Genomic DNA, 22,831 nt, shown 5'->3' with positions numbered 1-22,831 from the left:
AAACCTCAAAATCGAGTAAAATCCGAAATATAAAAAAACTGAAAAACAGAGGAATTTTGGGTAGTTTCTTTGTGTGTCTGTCTTCCTGGTAATTTTTTATAGGCAATGAATCATGCTTTCTATATATTTATATATATTTATAAGAACTATACATTAAGAAGTAAAAAAAGTTAAATCTTTTTATTAAATATGTAGCTAGGAAGATCTCGACTTTTGTGAATAAGTATTTGAAAATTACTCCATGACATAAGCACAAACAAAATATTGTACACATAAAGTCGATTAGGTAAGAAAACCTAACAAAAATAGTTTCTAAGCTAATAATCATAAGTCATGAGTTTAATTCAAATTTAAAACATTAAGTGGAAGGGCAAATTAAAACTTGTAGGGTTAAACTAACTTTTAATATTATATATAAAATATACATTTGAGTAACCAACCCATTTCATAAAAAAAAAGTTCATGCACATGCTAGAAATAAGAATCCAAAGACAATTCACGTCGAAACCCCTTCTTTTAGTACGAGTGGACCTCATCAATGAACAACCAATTTTTTTTTAAAAAATTGTAAAAATATGGAGTGAAACCATAATGAATAGAAAAAGGGATACAAGGAAATTTTATACTTAACTATCTTTAATTAAATTGTTTTTGTGGCAAGTATATATAATCTTCAAGTCTAAAGTAAAATAATGAAGAAAAAAAGCAATCTACCCAACATTCCAATCTAATCAACAATTTTTGTTATATATATTTGGTTACTTTGATCATGAATACTCTCAATTTCATCCTTATCCAATAACTAACCCCCTTAATTTAATATTGCTCCGCTCCAATAAACAAAACATGGTATATATATATTTTTAACTTGTTGATTGTCACAACCGGTTTGGTTCTTTTTCAATTAGTTGATTTTTTTTAAACATAAATTTTGATGAACTTGATGATTAGATTGGATTAATTGGGGTCTTTTTATTAAGAGCAATGATATAGAGCGTAAATTTGATGTCATGAATGATGTCAGAAATGATGTGTCAACATGTGTTTGAAGTTAAATCTTATTATATAAGAGAGAAATTTAATTTTCCAAATCCAATCAAGGGTTGCCATAAAATTTTTGACACCATTCATGACACCAAATTCCCGATATGTATCATTACTCTTTATTAATTAGTTAATATAAAATAATTATTGTGCAGACATGGGGTTGATATTAATTTTTTTAAAGAAAAAATTATTTCTAATTCAACAAAGAGTTACGCATATAAAATTAATTAGTAAATAATACAAAATAAAATCTATAAAATCATTTCAAACAATTGATGATCTAGATATTAAATTGAATGAATAATTTACAAAATTAAAATATTTAAAAGAGAAGATTCAACAATAATGCAATTTGTTAGGGTCACTCTAATAACGAATTCATTTGAGTTTTTAAGGGATGAAGGTTAAGTAGAGTAAGTCTAACAAATCAATAAAACGGTGTCAGAATAATATATACTAAATGTGCTGAGCTATATTTGTAATAATTCTAAATGTTGGTAAGTAAGGTCGGAAAATGTCTTACCAAATGATAATTAATTATCTACATATATGACATAAATAATAAGAAATACATAAAAATAATGAGAATATTCTCCATATGAAAAATCGAATCAAATAACTTATTATTAAAAAAAAATAAAAGTCACTACAAATTAGATAATTGTGTCTTTTTTTTTTTTTGTTGATAAGAAGAGACGGACAAAACTAAAAAAAGGATCACTAACAAAATCAGAGGTATGAGCAGCAAACGAATCATTTGCGATTGAGAGTATTATTCGGATTAAAAGAGTCTAAAATGAAAAATTCAATCTAATCCGACTAAATAAGATGCTGCATTGAACATAACACAGTCGGAAAATGTCTTACCAAATGATAATTAATTATCTACATATATGACATAAATAATAAGAAATACATAAAAATAATGAGAATATTCTCCATATGAAAAATCGAATCAAATAACTTATTATTAAAAAAAAATAAAAGTCACTACAAATTAGATAATTGTGTCTTTTTTTTTTTTGTTGATAAGAAGAGACGGACAAAACTAAAAAAAGGATCACTAACAAAATCAGAGGTATGAGCAGCAAACGAATCATTTGCGATTGAGAGTATTATTCGGATTAAAAGAGTCTAAAATGAAAAATTCAATCTAATCCGACTAAATAAGATGCTGCATTGAACATAACACAGTACTAACTCAAATTTGAATTGATGAAATGAAAAATAAGACATCTCTTTCGAAGTAAAAAAATCGAAAATCTATAATGAAAAGGTAAAGAAAGAAGAAAAATTATGAGAGATATGTTTTACTTAAGCATGGAATTTGTGACATCTCCCCAACTCCTTGTTGATGTGTTTGCTGCTTTGAATGGAGTGCAACATTATTATTTATCATGGAAATCTTTTGGACTATCATCATGCACTTTAATTAGCTCAAGATAATTATGATATAAAAATATCCAATTGTTTTCAAATTTAATCTTTAAATTAAGTTTTTCTATTAGTTTGAACATATGTCAATTAAGACTCTCCATAGGAATAAACTCCGGTCACCATAATAAAATGCTAAGTAAATACCTTATTTTAAATACCCAACTCACCCACTCCCCTTTAAAATTGAAAAAATGGCACCTCCCAAACCGTTAAGATATTCATGTACATGTAATTTCATTAATCCCATATATGTAATTCTTAAATGTATTTGGAGCATCATTTGATCTTTTTATGTCATTTTGCCCACAATAATTAAACATGAACTGTTTGTTTGTTTGACTGTTGGATGGGGGATTGAGAAAGCATGGTGGATTTGAATAGAAAGTTAGGTTAATATGAGTAGATAATTAAACATCACATGCAACTTATGAAATTTAGATGGAGCTAACATTCTTTTCTAGTTTCACATTCTCATGTATAAAAATATCAACCTTGTCTTATATTAAGTCCTATCCATCATAATATATACTCATTAGAACCTATTCTTCTCAACATTCCAAACCATATTCTAAGTTCAAGCTTGTTTGTCATATAATGGGGCCGGGAGGACCAGGAGGAGGAGGACCTGGCGGTGGTGGCGGTGGTGGTCCTGGTTGGGGGGGAGGGCCGGGAGGACCTGGTGGTGGTGGTGGTGGTCCTGGTTGGGGGCCAGGGCCGGGAGGACCTGGCGGTGGTGGTCCTGGTTGGGGGCCAGGACTGGGAGGACCTGGCGGTGGTGGTTTTGGTTGGGGCATCGGACCCGGAGGCCCTGGCTTCATGGGTGGTTTATGCAATGTGATGAACTCTTGGTAAACTAATAACATTTTGTTTACCTAATTTTGATTTTTCTCTATTGGCATATCTTTTATATTTTGTATTTCATGGTGAATTGTATATATATATTCACCAAATATTTCAATCTATAGTATAGAGGCATAATTGATATTTTTATTTTGTAAATATCCAATTTATTGTAGCAAAAAACAATTAATTTGACTTACAACTACATTTTATTGAATATTTACCCATCAAATTCAAGCTTAAACAACAAAGTTTTGGATAAAAAATTTATAACCGCAAACAATATAATAAGAACTTATTAAGATAATTTATTTATATATTTCAATTTTCACTAAGAAATTAAAGCAGGGTTATGATTTATGAAAATTGGTGTTAGTTTAATAAAATTCAAAAAATAAAAAATAAGATAATTTACACGAACATAGATTAATTTATTTTTGCCTTATTGCAGCTTGTCTTTTATTTGCTGCTGCTGGTTGTTCCAAGATTGTTTTGGTGGGCCTCCACCGCCACCTGGTGGTCCTGGCGGGCCTGGTGGTCCTGGGCCTCCATTCTGAAGTTGTTGGGCCTTAAACTCTTGAAGTGTGTTATCTTTTGTTCTGAGTGTATTGGGTTTGATGATTTTATTTTATCTATAACTTGTATTATTTTACCCAAAACAAACTGTTATTCTGGTAAATAAATCTCTCCTTATTACTTTTGAGAGATTCATCCAAAACTATATGAATTATTAGGAATATATATAATTTATGGTCTAACTGATATTTGATTTTTTTATTATTAAATAAAATTCCAACTTTGAATTGGTCATATAAGGATATGACCATAATATATAGTCATTTAAAACCTTTTCACAAACAAATAAATGCATATTTTACTTTAACATAGTAATTTCATTTTTTTTTAACTAATTTACCTACAAACAAAATATGAATTTTTTTTCTTAAGGTATTTAAACAACATTCAATAATTTTGAACGCATTTTTCTCCAAAAAAAAATACTAAATTTAAAACACAAATAGTTCTAAACTAGTAGACCTTACACAATGATATATAGTTATGAATTTATTTGAAGAACAAATACAAAATCTATCTTTAATCAAAATTTCTATAATCTTCTCTTATATTACTAGTCACCCAAATCAACTTTAATAAATTAGAATGAATAAATCTCGACAACAATACTCAATTTAAAAAAATACGTCCAAAACATTTCTATATATATTTTAATTTAAAAACATGATAAATTAATTAGAAAAACTAAAATAATACGTTAAGATAACACATGTTTTTGTACATTTGAGAAAATCTCAAATGCTTACACGGCTAAAATTACGATAATTCTAATTTTATCATCGAACTTCATTTAATAAAAAAAATAGCAAATGACCATAGAGTAAGCCATTAATTAGGAACTTCCTTGTTAATTAAAAAAAATTAAATTTGTAATTATGATTTTCAACAATTATTACATTCAAATTAACAGTTTGACTATGGTGATTAGTTTACTAATTCTTAATCAGCAAAAATTAGAAAATATAATTTAAATCCAGATTTTATTCCTAATATAAATAAATTTAAATTAACAAATTAAACAGAAAAGTAAAAAATTGAATTGAGCCGTTGCATTGCACGCTCCGGCCGCACCAAAGTTGATAAAATTCCTAAAATGCCCTTTGAATGGCGGGGATAGAGGATGCTTTGGTAATTTGACTGGTTTAAAATAAACTTAGTGTCCACATGGCAGTTTCTTATTGGTACAAAAACGAGCCGTTTGAAGCTTGAAAATTCAAAATGCTTTAAATTGAAACTTGAAGCAATACTCTCTCTCAATAACCGATTCTGTTTGAAGAGAGAGAGTGAAAAGTTTATCTTCTTTCTACCACCATTAATTCCAGTTTGAACATTCAAGAACAGAGTTGAAGAGAAGTTATTATTTCAGGTAAATCTCAATCTCGATCTCTTCAAATCTGTACAAATCGTGAATTCAAATCTCAAAAGTTATATAGATCATCATGAAATTAAAGCATCCTTTAGTAATTTGTTGATATAAAATGTACAGATCTTCATGAAATTAAATCATTCTCTTGTAATTTGTTGAGTTTTGAAGCAGAAATATGGAGGAAATGAGTCAAATGAAGAAGATCAAGCATAAATACTCATCTTCTTACTCTTGGTGGTTCCAGAGCCACAACAACGACAGTACGCAACAACGATCGCCATGGCTCCACGACACTCTTGCAGGTTATAATTAGTCTATTAATCGATACGAAAAATGATTTTAGTAATTTCTAGATGTTAAAGATAGATAAAATGAATATGCAGAGCTTGAAGAAACAACAATGACGATGCTGAATATAATAGAAGAGGATGGAGATACTTTTGCGAAACGAGCGGAGATTTATTATAAGAAGAGGCCAGAATTGATCGGTGTTATCAAGGATATGTATATATCGCATCGATCGTTAGCAGAGGAAATCGATAAACTCAAATCTGAATCCGTATCATCACACAAATCGTACGATAGTTATTCATTGGAATCAACTGAGTCTGTACTGGTCTATGATGATGATCTAGACGATGAAGAAGAAGAAGATTTGGATGCTGAGATAAGTATGAAAGAGATTGAGGAAGAAGAGGATGATAAGAAGAGAATGATGAATGAGAAAGATGAAGAGAAAAGAGAGGTGATTCGACAGTTAACAATGGCTTTAGATTCTGTGATGGAGGAGAACATGATGATGAAAAGAAAGCTTGCTGCTGTGTCCATTAACAGATCTTCGTTGGGAGGAAGAAGAAGACCGGTATTAAGTGAGTTGAAAAGGATCAAGGATATTGTTCTTGGAAAGTTCATCTTCTTCAACAATCTGCATCTTTAGGTACTAACTAATATTTTAGCAGATTTCTTACATACATACAGATTACAGATTACAGATACACAAATGGAGACTTAACTCACTCCATATTTGAAGAAAACACATCAAAATCTATAGCATGAATTTGGGGATTGTTTAATGAAACTTCCTTCTTTATAAGTCATGCCAAAAAGATAATATCATTGGAAGAAGACTAGTGTGGTTTCAAATTGGGGTACAAGTGGTTGGTTCTGTCGGTATTTTCACCGAAAAATTCTTACACATGGTAGGTTTCGGTTTAAAAAAATTTCATATCGGTGATCGCGGTTAAACATCGGTTTTAATTTAATCATTAAATTTATTAAGTTTGTTTATAGGTAAAACTCAACGAAAAGAATCGAAAAATGAGAATATATATATAATTTACTAAACTAAAAAAATTAATTGACAAAATTATTACAAATAAAATTGTAATAAATTATGTAAATTTATTTTTATATCAGTAAGTAAAATAATATTTAACTTAAAAAAAATTAATTAAATTAAAATTAATTTAAAAATAAATTAAATATGCAATAAAATAATAAATATAAAGTGTGAAAATTCGAACACTTAAAAAAAATCCGTATTATTATTAGAACATTTGTTAAAAAAAATATCAAAATATATTATAGTAGTTTTTTATTATTATTAGATTCAAAACTTAGAATTCAGTTTATTCGATTTATAATTAGTTTCAAATAATGAAATATTTATTATATTCATTAAATTTCAGACTATGACAAAAACTTTAGTTAACTATTTATGAGTGTTAAGATAAGAATAATGTGCGAACACATCCATCACTAGTGGAAAATAATAAAGGACGAGGAGAAAGAAAAAAAAAAAAAAACTTATTATTTTTTCAAAAATTAAATCGGCCACGTCAATTCCACTCATTTCTCAACTATAAATTAATGAACTGTTTTTATATTGAATTAAGAATCACAATCAAATTAAAAGAAATAAACAATTATCAAACATCATGAATAGAATATATATATATATATATATATTAGAAGTACATACATACATAAACACACCCAGAATTTTAGAGTTGGGATAGACTAAAAAAAATTAAATCAAGACATAAAAAATAAAGAATTTTTTTTGGATAAAACAAGTATAAAAAATAATTAAATTTTAAAAAAAGATTGTGAAGTGATGTTAAATTTCTATAAAAAAAAAATATTTTTATTATTTGGAGTGGACTGAACTTATTTATATCCGTGTCCATGATTGCATGAATCTTTATTAATCAAACAATTAATAAGATTTTTATTTTTTTATAAATAATATCAAATTTTAATATATAAAATATAATTTATCATAAAAAAAAAATAATATAAACTATGATCAATGAAAATTAAAAATAAATAGAACTTGATAGAAATAATAATAAAAATAAAATTTTAAAAATAATAGAGAAAATAGGGGAGAGGATCTATAATGTGGAGAATAATAAGTCAAGATCCGCCTTATTACCATATGACATTGCCACTGTTAAGGAACCAGACAATCTTACTCCACAAAATCTGCAAGTCAAAGATGCAATCAAGTCACAATATATTCCTCCATAATCTTAGTGATTGTACAGCTAATTCTTACCCATATTTAGACTTTACATATAACAAATTGTAATATAAATAACCTCTACATTTCTCATTCATATATACAATTATTCCTTTTCAATCATACATCTTCTCTACATGGTATCAGAAGTCTAGATCCTACAATGTCATCAAACGCCTTCTCCATCCCAAACCCTACCGACCCCGGCTATTCCATCTTCTTTGTCAACCTATCGCAATGCAAACCCTTACAAACTACAAACAACTCCACCTCATCAACACCTACCACCGCTTTTGTCGCAACCTACAAACCATCATCCAATACTCGCCAAAATAATAATTACTCCCGACCCCAATACTCTAAAGACAACAGCCGACAGTCCTCACCACACTACCCCAACCCCTCCTCCTCATCCAACACCAAATCACCTGATGTCTGCCAATATTGCGGCTACACTGGTCACACCATCTCCGTCTGTCGCCACTTCTCTCGCGCCCATCCTAACTTTACACTCAAACCCTTTGTACGTCAATCTCGCTATACTCGTCCTCAAGCCAACACTGCCTATTCATCTCACGCCCCTCCATGTAACTGGATTATAGATAGCGGTGCTACTCACCATGTCACACATGATCTCGATAATCTATCCCTTCACACTCCTTATACAGGCAACGATGATGTTATCATCGGTGATGACTCATCTCTTCCAATCTCTCACACAGGTTCATTCACTATCACCTCTCAAAACAAATCTTTACTCTTTCAAAATGTTCTTTATGTTCCAAAAATTGCACAAAACATTATTTCTGTCTCCAAGTTTTGCCTTGATAATAATGCACAAATTGAGTTTACCTCTTCTTCCTTTCGTTTCAAGGCTATCTCCACGAACACCATCCTACTCCAAAGAACTTTTAATCATGGCATGTACACCTGGTCTTCTTCCTACAAATGTGCCCTTCAAACATCTCTCACATCATCTACTTCAAAGCTATCCACCACGTCTGCTCTCCTATGGCATCACCGTCTTGGCCATCCGTCATTTATTTTTTTTTCTTATATTTCAAATTTATGTAATTTAGGTTCAATTTCATCCATTGATTACTGCAATTCTTGCAAGATTAATAAAGCACACAAACTTCATTTCTCTCAATCCACTCTTACGTCTACAGCTCCCCTTGAATTATTATTTTCAGATGTTTGGACCTCACCCCACCTCTCACATGACAACTACAAATATTATCTAATCTTTGTGGACTATTACACTAAATATGTATGGTTTTACCCTCTCAAAAATAAATCCGACTCTCTCACAGTCTTTCTCGACTTCAACAAATTAGTTGAAAACTATTTCAAAAGAATGATCATAACCCTATTCTCTAACAATGGAGGCGAGTTCATCAAATTGGCTCCCACCTTACGCGCTAATGGCATCTCACATCTTACTACACCTTCCCATACCCCTGAACACAACGGCTATGCAGAACGCCGTCATCGTCACATTGTCGAAAATGGTCTCTCTCTCCTATCTCATGCCAATCTACCTGTCACTTACTAGACACATGCATTCTCCACCGCTGTGTATCTCATAAATCGATTACCTACACCAACCTTACAAAATGACTCTCCCTACTATCGACTCCTAAATGTCAAACCTATCTATTCCCAATTACACTCCTTTGGCTGTCTATGCTACCCATTACTACGACCTTATGCTTCCAATAAACTAGATCCTCGATCTCAACCATGCATTTATCTTGGTCGTTCCCTAACTCAAAGCGCTTTTCTGTGCCTAAATCTTACCACAAACAAATCTACACTTCTCGTCATGTCACTTTCATTGAGCATGATTTTTCATTCCACCGTCTATCAAACCAACAAAATTCAACTTCGCTTCCCTCACCTCACGAATGGTTTCCCACTCCTCTCATACCTATTTCATCACATAACCCTACAACACCATCCACCACTGCCACACCCCCACAGAACACACCTTCTACGCCACCACATCCATCACATAACTCTACAACACCGTCCACCACTGCCACACCCCCACAAAACACACCTCATACGCCACAACATCCACCACCCCCTCCGCCCATTCTCCCTCGTCCCATAACTCGTCTCACAAATAACATAACCAAACCTAACCCAAAGTATGCCCAACTTATCACTATCTCCTCACCCACGTCACTACCAACCACCCCCAAACAAGCACTCTCCATCCCTCATTGGCGTGATGCTATGCTTGCTGAATACAATGCTCTACGGAAACACAATACATGGACTCTCGCACCACCTAGTGAAGCTCGAAATGTCATTGGTTGTAAATGGGTCTTCAGAATCAAATATAATCCTGATAATACGATTCATAAATACAAAGCTCGGCTTGTCGCAAAAGGTTTTCATCAACAAGCTGGTCTTGACTACTCTGCCACCTTCAGTCCGGTTATCAAACCAGTCACGATTCGACTCATCCTCTCAATTGCTCTCTAACACAACTGGATATTACGCCAACTCGACATCAACAACGCCTTTCTCCAAGGTGATCTCCAAGAGACAGTCTTCATGCAGCAACCATCCGGCTTCATCGACGCTAACAACCCTTCTTATGTGTGTCGTTTAAACAAAGCCATATACGGGTTAAAACAGGCTCCACGTGCATGGTTTACAGCCCTCACCTCCTATCTACTACAATTCGGTTTTACAACATCTCTCGCCGACCCCTCTCTCTTCATTTACAAAAAAATGGCGATCTCATATATGCACTTGTTTATATCGATGGCATTATCGTAACTGGTCCTTCACCTGATTTTGTCTCGGTTTTTATTTCCAACTTTGCCAAACGCTTTTCTCTCAAGGACTTAGGGCAACTTTTCTTCTTCTTAGGGGTGGAAGTACAACACAACACTTCTGGTCTCCTTCTCTCCCAAAGAAAGTACATACACGACCTCCTTCAACGTCATGACATGCTTGACTGCAAACCATCAACTACCCCTATGCTTGCTCACCCTCAACTACTACAAAATACCTCCACACCTCCATGTGATCCTACTACTTATCGTTCTGCTGTTGGAAGCCTCCAATACTTATACCTCACACGTCCTGACATTGCTTACTCTGTCAACAAGTTAGCCCAGTTCATGCAACACCCTCAAGAAGCTCACTGGACAGCTCTCAAGAAGCTCCTCCGCTACCTTCACGGGACTTCTCACCTTGGTTTGCAATTACATCGCAATACTCCGTCATCACTACATGCCTTTAGTGACGCGGATTGGGCAAGCGATGTTGATAACTTCATCTCCACTACTGGTTATATCATATATCTCAGCAAAAATGCTATCTCCTGGACATCTCGCAAACAAAAAACGATAGCCCGATCCTCAACCGAAGCTGAATTTCGTGCCATTGCTGACACCACTTCCGAACTCAATTGGATAAAATCCCTTCTACAAGAACTCGACATCCACTTACCTTCTACACCTGTTATATATTGTGATAACTTAAGTGCTACAAATTACTCCGCCAATCCGATTTTTCACTCTCGAATGAAGCATGTTGCTCTCGCTTTTCATTTTGTTCGTGAACAAGTCCAAGCTGGAACACTTCGGGTACAACACATCAGTGGACATGATCAGCTCGCCGACGGCCTCACCAAACCTCTCCCTCGCCCGCGTTTTGAGTTCTATTATCCAAGATTGACCTCTTCAATGGAAGGTCCATCTTGAGGGGGAATGTTAAGGAACCAGACAATCTTACTCCACAAAATCTGCAAGTCAAAGATGCAATCAAGTCACAATATATTCCTCCATAATCTTAGTGATTGCACAGCTAATTGTTACCCATATTTAGACTCCACAAAATCTACAAGTCAAAGATGCAATCAAGTCACAATATATTCCTCCATAATCTTAGTGATTGCACAGCTAATTCTTACCCATATTTAGACTTTACATATAACAAATTGTAATATAAATAACCTGTACATTTCTCATTCATATATACAATTATTCATTTTCAATCATACATCTTCTCTACAGCCACAGCCCACCAGAATTGTAACAGGTAACGGGATTTACATCCTGCCCCGTAGGCTAATTCTATTAGTTTTGTTTTAATATATATATATATATGATTGGGAAAATAAATTTGAGTGAAAGAATAAAAAAAATGGTGTGACACAATCTGATTAATTGAAAAAATAAAATAATTTCTTTCGTTTATCTTTTTCTCATACTTTTTTTTTTCTTTTTTCAATCAATGAGGTGATGTCATATCATTCACTCTCCCATTTTATAATATTTTATAAAATAATAATAAATTAAAAAAATGACCATGTTCGAAAAATTGTTGTCCATGATGTATGGTCATTTTCACGAACATTCTCATTTTTTAAAATTTATTATATTTTTAATATGATTTTTTATTTACTTATATCTCTTGCACAAGTGGTATGCCACATCAGATTCATGACTTTAATTTATTTCTCAACTTCATTATTCCACAATTAATTATATAATATCCCAAAAAAATATTTACAATACAATTAATTTTCATACAAGATTATATGATGGATTATAGGTCTAGATTGAGTTAATTTTTTAAAAATAAATTTAATTTAATTAAATATTATTTCACTCATCTTCTCATTAATCACATTATTTATTTCAGTAAAAAATTTAAAAATACTTTTATGAGAAATGATAGAGGGAGAGAAGAGCAACGACTTTCTACGACTTCCTACGTTGCCCGATTAGAATATAATTTTTTTTATAATTGTGCAGGCTTCCTCATTTTTGCCATAGTTATATATATAAAAGGACGCTCTTTATCGCAACCTTTGTTTTTTCTATCGCAAGATCGCTTGGAAACGATCTCCGAAGAAGACAAACGAAAGAACGATCTCCAAAAAGACAAATGAAAGACTTTTAATGGAAGGAGTCTTCCAAAGCTAAAGACTCCTTGTAAGGTAACAAACGAAGGGAGCCTGTAGCGCGTTCATCCTCATTTTTGCCCTAGCTTCTCTCTATATAAAATATAGCGTGACTGAAGCCTGAAGACGATCTCCGAAGAAGACAAATGAAAGACTTCTAATGGAAGGAATCTCCCAAAGTTGGAGACTTGAAAGGTAACAAATTAAACAAAGGATCCTGTAAAATGCCGAATCTAGGAAAATACAGCAGTCATTGAAACTAGAAAAATGTTGTATCGAAGAAGACCCTTCCTTTAACCTTCAATGACACCGAGTTCTCTCGAGTTTTTGGGATCTTTTGAAGAATACATTAAAAGGTATGTCATTCTACATTGTAATGTTTGAGATTATGTATTTAAACTTATGTTGTGGGTTCTACATTTTAAAGTTTAAGATTCTTTGTTGTCATGTTTTATTAACTAAGTTGTCATGTTTTTTAAACTGCGTTATTATGTTTTTTGAACTACGTTGTCATGTTGTATATTAGATGCATTTAAATGTTTTATATTATTCATTTTAACTTAGTTTATGTTAATTCTGCATTTTAAAGTTTGAGATTCTTCGTTGTAATATTTTTTAAACTGCGTTGTCATAATTTTTGAACTGCATTTTCAAGTTCTATATTAACTGCATTTTAACTTAAACTTATGTTAATTCTGCATTTTAAAGTTTGAGATTCTTTGTTGTCATATTTTATTAACTGAGTTGTCATATTTTTTGAATTGCGTTGTCATGTTTTTTGTACTGCATTATCATATTGTATCTGTATTCATATGTTTTATATTATGTATGTTAACTTAACTTATGTTCATTATGCATTGTAAAGTTTTATATTATGCGTTGTAATGTTTTATTAACTACATTGTCATGTTTTATGAACTGCGTTATTATGTTTTATGAACTGCGTTATCATGTTTTTTGAACTGTGTTGTCATGTTGTATATTAGCTGCATTAATTGTTTATCATGTTTTAATGATTTTGTGCTAAAATGCTCAACTAAAATTTTCATTTCATTTCAACAATCTTTAGTGTTATAGTTATCTCTTATAAATATCTCGCCAGTTATATCTTATATTCATCTATTTTTGTATTTAAGGAAGTGTTTGAAGAACGAAGATTATACATATTACACATTTTTTATAATCTTTTCGGGAAGATCTTCAAGTATACAACATAAACTTTGTAACTTGAGAGTGTTTTCATGTTTTTAAATTGTTTATTTTTTAAGACTTTAATTCTTGTTTGCACATGTTAATTATTTATCTTAAGAATCCTCTTGAGACATGAACTAGTACTTAGTTAATATAGAACTAACCTACTTCATATTCTGTAGGAGGGTTATTCATACTATTGGTCCAAAGTATGCTGTAAAATATCATATTGCTGTAGAGAATGCATCGATTCATTATTACAGGTATTGCTTAGAACTTTTTATCGAAAGTGTTCTTTAGAGATAAGTAGATGCAAAAACTATTGTTAATGTATTTGAAGAAATTATAATAGATCTATACCATTGATATAGACTAGTCATGCAATTGATATGAGTTGGGTTTGTGGTGATGTTGTGTGTGTATGAAATAGATGGATGCTTTAGTGTATCTGGTGGATGCTTTAGTGTATCTGGTGGATACATATGACAAGGAAAGATTTGCATAGTCAAAGAAGGAGTTGGATGCCTTGCTCTCGAATGAGTCATTGACAAATGTTCCATTCTTAATTTTGGGGAACAAGATTGATATCCTTCATGCTTCTTTTGAGGATGAATTACATTACATGTGGGTTTGAGTGGAGTGATAACTAGAAAGGGGAAGGTGAACTTCACATATTCAAATGTGTGCCCATTGGAGGTTTTCATGTGCAACATTGTCCAGAAGATAGGTTAGGAAGACGGATTCAAGTGGGTCTCACAGTATATAAGTAGAGTACACTTTAACATTAAAGTGTTCATGTATTTTGTATCAATAATATAATATAATTTGTATTATTAATATTATTATTATTAAAACTCTAATAATCTCTATAACTAACTAGGAAGATCCCCATGCGATGCACGCGGATAAAAATATATTGTTACAACGTTCCACGTTCATCAAATTTGGTGTTGAATTTAAAATATAAAATGTTATTAACCTAGTTAGTTAAAGAGTTGTACTTGTTTTGTTAGGTTGCGAGTTCAAAATATACCTATAATATTTTTAATTTTATTTTTAACCGTTTTAAGTTTATTGGCGGGACAACCCAAAATCCGACCCAAATATCCATTTACTCTCACATATATATCCAAATTAACCTCAACTCTCGACCCGACAATCCAAACATTTTTAAAATTAAGCATACATATAGATTATTAACATATATTACACTTTACAATTCAATACATCGTTGTCATTTTCTCAACGAAGCGTTGTCATGCCAAGTTTTAAAGTGAAATTAAATATCTATTAAACTGCACTTCATTTTTTTAAACTATAATTCATTGTTTTAAACTGAAATATCATTTTATGAAACTGAAATAACAAACATGATATTCTAGTTTATTACAACATTAAAATTGACAATCTGTATTTTTAATTTTTGTTGGATGTCTATAAAACTGTAATTCATTTTTTTAAACACAATTATCATTGTAAGAATATAGAGAAAAAGATTGTATTGAAAATTGATAATACATAGTTATAACATATATATATACAAGATTTATCTTAGCGCCCAAGTTAGAGCAACTTTTAGATGGGCTGAAATCTTTAGATGGGCTGGGCCACATAATATATTATAATATCCCTCCCCAAACTCAAGGTGATAGAGTAGAGATCAACTTGAGTTTTCTCAAAAACATGTAAAAAGACCCGAGAAGAGAGACTTTGTGAAGACATCTTTAGTCTGGTGTTCGGTAGACATGTATCGTAATTATATAGTACCAACACTAACATGTTGCCGTACAAAATGGCAATTGATCTCGATGTGTTTAGTGCGCTCATTAAATACATCATTCTGAGAAATGTGAATAGCACTATGACTATCACAATGAAGATCGGTGGTTGACGGTTGAGGAATGTCAAGATCTAAGAGAAGTCGTCGAATCCAAAGAAGCTCAGAAGTTGAATCAGCAAGTGCACGATACTCTAACTCAGCGCTGGAATGGGAAACAACAGTATGTTTCTTGCTTCGCCAGGAAATAAGAGAATCACCCAAGAAGAAACAATAACCAGTGATGGAGCGTCGGTTAGTGGGATCGCCTGCCCAATCATCATCTGAGTAACTAATAAGTACTAATGATGAATCAGCGGAGAAGTGAAGACCATGTAAGAGAGTGCCCTTAATATAGTAGAGAATACGTAACACAATAGAGTGATGAGCTGTATGAGGACTGGTCATGAATTGACTAACTATGTGAACTGCATGAGCTATGTTAAGGCGAATAATAATTAGATATATCAGGGAGCCCACTAACTGACGATAGAGCGTGGGGTCTTTAAGAGGGGTTCCATCGAGAGAAGTAAGACAACAATCTACCTCAAGTGGAGTCAAGGCAGTTTTGCTATCAGTCAAACTAGCACGGGAGATGAGGTCATAAGCATACTTCGCTTGAGACAAGTAGATACCATCTACTATGTCGGAAATCTCAAGACCTAGAAAATAACGCAGTTTACCAAGACTCTTCATATCAAAATGTTGATAAAGATAGGTCTGTAAATCAGATATACTAGAGGCATCATCGTTAGTGATCACCATATCATCAATATATAATAATAGAATAATAATCCCAAATGAAGAGCGACGAATGAATATAGCAAAGTCATAGGGAGAGGCAGTAAACCCATACTAAATAAGTGATAAGCTGAACTTGGAAAACCAAGCTCGTGGTGCTTGTTTTAGACCATAAAAAGCGCGATGTAGCTTACATACCTTCCCTAAAATGTCTGAACCCGGTGGTGGACTCATATAAATCTCATCAGAAAGATCTCCATGAAGAAAAGCATTCTTTGCATCCAACTGGTGAAGAAACCATCAACGAGCAACATCAATAGCCAAAAGACAACGAACATAAGTCAAACGAGAAACGGGAGCAAAAGTCTCTTCATAGTCAATGCCATACTCTTGTAAGAAACCCCTGGCCACAAGACGAGCTTTGTAGTGCTCAACAGATCCATCAGAATTTGTTTTGATCTTGTAATTCATTTGCAACTAATAGATTTATTGCCAGGTGGTAGATCAATGATATCCCAACTCCCAGTCTTCTCAAGAGCCTGTAGTTACTCTAACATAGCCTCACGCCACAATGGATCACAATTTGCTTCACGAAAGGTCTTAGGCTCATGATTATTTAGAATGGTAGAAAAGCAATGATAATCTTGGAGATTATGAGGAAGACAACCTACCCGGGTAGAATGTTGACTAGTGGCACCAGGGACCTGAGATATTTGATCAGGTATTTGTTCAAGAGACGTAGGTGGTTCAGGTACTTGTTTAGGATATGCAGGTGGGTCAGTTGGGGGTGATGGGGAAAAACGACAGTGTCAACAGAATTTTGTGTGATCTCAGGACCTGTAAAATAAGGGGATGAATCTAAAATAAAAAATGAGGAATTAGTCTGAAAAAGAGTGGCAAACTTGGACTCAGAAGAGAACATCTTATGTTCCCAAAAGGTGACATGACGAGAAACACGAATCCGATTTGACACAGGATCCCAACAACGATAGCCCTTATGCTCTACCCCATATCCCAGAAAACAACACAGACAATTCTGAGGCTCCAATTTGTTTCGTTCATGCGTGGGAGGTGGACAAAACGGACACAACAAAATGGTCAAATAATGGCGTAATCTGGTGGCTGACCAAAGAGTTTTTGGTAAGGAGTGACATCTTGAAGTACAGAAGATGACATTCGGTTGATTGTATAGACAACAATAAGGGAAGCTTCCCCCCAAAATCGATCTGGACATGAAGCAGAAAGAAGCATGGAACGATTAATATCTAGAATGTGTCTATGTTTAGGTCATCCTTACCATTTGTTGTGAGGTGTAAGGAAATAAGCACTGAATAGCAGTACCCTAGACAGAAAGAAAACTAAGAAAGGTAGAATCATTGTATTCTAGAGCATTGTCGGTACGAAGTCTTTTAATAGGGCATGAGAATTGTGTTTGAATCATTTTCGTAAAAATTGAATAAGTAGAGGCAAGTTCAGAACGCTTTTTCAAAAAAATAAATCTAATTAAAATATGAATAATCATGAATAAATATTACAAAATATCAATAACCTTGAAATGTACCAATAGGGGAGGGCCCCCAAATATCTAAGTGAACTAGCGAAAAAGTTTATCAGCAATAGAATGATTATTCAATAAAGAAAGTGTTGGTTGTTTGCCAAGCTTACAATGCACACAATCAAATGGCTTACATTGAATAGGACCCCAAAAACCTTTAGTAACAAGAGAATGAAGTTTATTTAATGAAGCATGTCCGAGTTTAAGATGCCACTGATAAATGGAGGAAGGAGAAATGACAGCAGAAATTGAAGGAAAATGTTGAAGGGAAGAAAGCTCAAACAGGCGACCCGTCTTGCATCCCGTCCCAAGAATCCGACATGTCTGTGAATCCTGAACCTGTACACCAGAAGATGTAAAAGTAACAGTAACTCTCTGCTCAACCAATTGACCAACAGAAATAAGGTTTAATATTAAACGAGAAATGTAGTAGATATCTTAGAGAGATGGTGAAGTGGCATGACCAGTATGTGTGATGTGCAGAGTTACACCATTTGTTGTGTGAATATGAGGTGAGGTGGTGAGAGGTTTTAGGGAATGCAACAGATTAATGTTAGATGTCATATGGTTACAATAAACAAATTCTATGAACCATGGTTTATTACATAATGTGGTGGCTAATGAAGGATTGACAGATAAAACCTGAGTGAGAAGTTTATGAATATCCATAAGAGTGGAAGTAGTGGACTGAGGCGACTGCAAATCATTTGTGGCGACGGCTATGGAGGAAGAGCTAATTGTAAAAGATAAATGACCTAGTTTTGGGCATTTCTGAAGCACATGACCCTTTTGATGACAATAACGACACTCAATGTTGGGGAAATGAGTGTACACATGATCAACATTCGGACAACGACGACATCTATAAGACTTATCTGATCGAGCATCTTTCTGCACATTCTTACGAGGAAACACAGGTAGAGAAGATGAAACATCCATAACAAAATCAATAGTAGGAGATCGAAGTATGACAAGACGAGTAGCCCCAAAAGAGATCTCCTTCATAGTTATGTTTAACGAAGCCAATGGATGACGATAGAGAAATGATCCACAAACAGACTTATACTCAGGGCCAAGTTTCATTAGTAGTTGAATGACCCTTAAGAGTTTATCATTAATGCTGGCCTCGTCAATGCGATCCCAGAGTGACTGGATAGTAGAGAATAAATTGTCTATGGATTGTCCTGGCTCATGTTTCAGTGCATGTAACGAACTCAACAATTGATAGTGGTGCATTTCTCTAGTAGCTTGGAATCGATCTTTCAGATAATCCTAAGACATCTTGGCGGTATCCATTCGTAGAAGCTGGATTTGGATATTCCTAGATGACGTATTTCGAATCTAGGTAAGAATATTATGATTCTTACTGTCACAATCATCAATAGCCACACAATAATCGTCAATTTCTTTTGTAGTCGGCAGAGTAAAGAAAGATCCAACAAGTTTTATTGGTACAATGAAATCTCTAGTGACATATCGCCACAACTTCTTACCAATCAAAAAACTCTTCATAGATTCAGACCACAAATCATAGTTGTCTCCTGAAAACATAACAATAATATCAGATGCCTCCATACGATCCATATTGAGAGACATAAAGGAAAAATCTAAAGTAGAAAAAAATACCAATAACCATCTAAAATATATCAAAATGTTCAATAAAGAACTCAGATTGCTCATCGAATCAGAAAGTAGTAGATAATTCAGAAAACCAAATCAGATCTGAAAATAAAAGAATATTCGAAATCAAAATATGACCGTACTATTGCGTCGATGATCGAAGCTAAACTGGATTGTGGCAAATAAAATCAAAATCTGACAGTAGAAACTTTGATACCATGTAAGAATATAGAGAAAAAGATTGTATTGAATAATTGATAATACAAAGTTATAACATATATAAAAAAAATTATCTTAGCGCCCAAGTTATGACAACTTTTAGATGGGCTGAAATCTTTAAATGGGCTAGGCCACATAATATATTCTAACAATCTTGTTGTATTAAACTATAATTTATTTTTTAAAACAGAGTTGTCATGTTATATATTATTTAGAATATTCTTCAATTTAAAAGTAAAATATATCAGTTATTCTCAAATATTAATTTTGAAGTGATTATTTATTTTGAAGTGAATAACTTATAAAATAATATAAATAGAGAAGTCATATTAACATTTTTTAAATTCTTTCATCATATTTCATTATCTTATGTTCATACAACTACTATATTACAACTACTATCTTCGTTGAATGCTGTGCATATATGTATTATCTTCGGGAAATTATTATATCAGCTCCATTGTTATTGCGTTGATATTTAATCCTGCACTATTACACCATTTGCAGTTTTCATAGGCTTAAAGTTAGCATATGGAAGTTGTCATAAATATTATTTTAAATTCAATAGCCATTAAAAACTAAACTAAGCAATAAAAAGAAGGATGACTAACGTCTCAAGTTAGAAACTCTCATAAGACAATACCAAAACTAAATACATATGCCTTGTGGCTATACATCTTGTGTAAGATAACCTATGAATGAACAAACCCAACACCATACAAACAAACTGAAGAGAAATCAATCAAATTGTGTGATTATGTCAATCAGTGATTAAGATTTTGTTTGTTTCAAACATTTGTTTACCTCAGGAATCATTCGCTTGTATGTTCTCGTTTCCATAGGTGAATTATCTTTTTCTCAAAAAACAATTTCTTTATACCAGCATAAACATCATAATAGTCCATTTTATCATTTAACAGATAATAAAAATGACAAATAATAAAAGTGAAAAACAGGTTTACCGGTTACAATGCACATATTTGAAGGTTGGGTGCATGCACCTATGAATTACACAACATTCCTTGACGGATTTTCCTGCATAAATTAAAACTAAAGTTAAAACAATATTATCGACACATTTTTTAGACAAGAAGTGTTTACATGAATATTATCGACATAAGTTAAGTTAAAATTCAGAATATAAATCATTTAAATGCAGTTAATACACAACATTTCAACGCAGTTCAAAAACTATGACGACGCAGTTAAAAAAACATTACAACAAAGAATCTCAAACTTTAAAATGCAAAATTAACGTGTAAGTTATGTTAAAATGCAGAATATAAAATATTTAAATGTAGTTAATATACAATATGATAACGCAGTTCAAAAAACATGACAACGCAATAAAAAACATGACAACTTAGTTAATAAAACATGACAACGAAGAATCTCAAACTTTAAAATGCAGAATTAACATAAGTTAAGTTAAAATGCATAATATAAAACATTTAAATGCAACTAATATAAAACATGACAACGTAGTTCAAAAAATAAGATAACACATTTCAAAAAAACATGACAACTTAGTTAATAAAAGATGACAACGAAGAATCTCAAACTTTAAAATGTTGAACACAAAACATAAGTTCAAATACATAATTTTAAACATTACAATGCAGAATGACATACCTTTTAACGTATTCTTCAGAAGATCCCGAAAACTCGAGAGAACCCGGTGTCATTGAAGGTTAAAGGAAAAGTCTTCTTCGATTCAGCATTTTCCTAATTTCAGCGATTGCTGCATTTTCCTAGATTCGACATTCTTTAGGCTTCTTTCGTTTGTTACCTTTCAAGGATTCTTTAGCTTTGGAAGACTCCGGTCCTTCCATCAGAAGTCTTTCCGTTTGTCTTCTTCGGAGATTGTCTCCAGGCTCTAGTCGCGTTATGTTTGATATAGAGAGAAAGCTAGGGCAAAGATGAGGATGAGCGCTACCGGCTACCGGCTCCCTTAGTTTGTTACTTTTCAAGAAGTCTTTAGCTTTGGAAGACTCCTTTCATTAGAAGTCTTTCGCTTGTCTTTTTTGGAGATTGTTATTTCGTTTGTCTTCTTCGGAGATCGTCTCCAAGCCATCTTATGATGGAGAAAATGGAAGTTATGATGAAGAGCGCCCTTTATTTATATATATATAGAGAGAAAACTAGGACAAAAATGAGAAAGCCTGCTCTATTATACTTTTTTTAATATTCTACTGTGGCATACCACGCAGGGAGTCACTGGGGGAGTCGCTGCTAAGGATTGTAATGGGTATTGTATGCCCGATACATGTAGGTACTCGATAGTTGAGTTTGGATATTTTAAATCGGGTTTGAGGTTGGGGTCGGGCATGGGGAGGGGAGAAGGTATCCGGTCGAGTACAGAGTCGGGGATGAGAATGGGGAGTGTGCGAAACTCAAACCCAATATTCTTTAGAGAAATGATAGAGAACATTAATTATATGGCAAAAAAATTGATAGGAATGATATGTCATTCCCTTATTGTATTGAAAATCTGAAATTTCTCTCTCCTATTAGATTTTCAATCAAATAAGAGAATGACACATAAATTCTGTCAACTTTCTTGTCATATAATTATCGAGTTTGTCATTTTTTTATTAATATAATTTTTTTTGTTAAAACTTAATTTGACTTTTCAAATTTTTTTATTATTATAAATATATCATTTAACTTGATCTTATCCACAATCTACTCCAAATATTATCATAAATGTATTCTACTCCATTTTTTAATTTTTTATATTTCTAAGAAAATATTTTTCTACATAAATCTTGATATTCAATTTTACTTTAACTAGATAAAAGAATTATTATGATTTGATTTATGAAGTATAGGTGCTATTCGAGATATCGAGATTAACAATAATAAAAAATTATTCACTTTTAAAAAAATAAAATATCTTAATAGGATTTGTATTAATGAAAAGAAAAATATCTAAAATTTAATATAATTATTCATATTGTTAGAATTAT

At 32.6% G+C, this 22,831-nt stretch overlaps 2 protein-coding genes across 3 annotated transcripts; both read left to right on the top strand.

Annotated features, from left to right (window-relative positions):
* The first annotated feature begins 2,988 nt into the window (after window positions 1–2,988).
* On the top strand, window positions 2,989–4,086 carry LOC124916024 (myosin heavy chain IB-like). 2 transcript variants are annotated; one of them, XM_047456767.1, is made up of 3 exons: window positions 2,989–3,210; window positions 3,256–3,332; window positions 3,776–4,086. In XM_047456767.1, exons 1-3 carry the CDS (start codon window positions 3,079–3,081, stop codon window positions 3,879–3,881), a joined length of 315 nt encoding a protein of 104 aa, XP_047312723.1. In that variant the 5' UTR covers window positions 2,989–3,078; the 3' UTR covers window positions 3,882–4,086. The 2 variants fall into 2 exon arrangements, with proteins under 2 accessions (XP_047312723.1, XP_047312718.1); XM_047456762.1 differs by having other exon boundaries at window positions 2,989–3,332.
* A 1,027-nt stretch (window positions 4,087–5,113) lies between these two features.
* On the top strand, window positions 5,114–6,309 carry LOC124916014 (protein NETWORKED 3A-like). Its single transcript, XM_047456754.1, has 3 exons — window positions 5,114–5,266; window positions 5,438–5,568; window positions 5,650–6,309. Exons 2-3 carry the CDS (start codon window positions 5,442–5,444, stop codon window positions 6,201–6,203), a joined length of 681 nt encoding a protein of 226 aa, XP_047312710.1. The 5' UTR covers window positions 5,114–5,266; window positions 5,438–5,441; the 3' UTR covers window positions 6,204–6,309.
* The last annotated feature ends 16,522 nt before the right edge of the window (window positions 6,310–22,831 follow it).

Source organism: Impatiens glandulifera, chromosome 1, assembly GCF_907164915.1.
Source record: "Impatiens glandulifera chromosome 1, dImpGla2.1, whole genome shotgun sequence".
Lineage (NCBI taxonomy): Eukaryota > Viridiplantae > Streptophyta > Magnoliopsida > Ericales > Balsaminaceae > Impatiens > Impatiens glandulifera.
The sequence above is the reverse complement of the archived record's forward strand: the minus strand, read 5'-3'. Positions and strand labels throughout refer to the sequence as shown.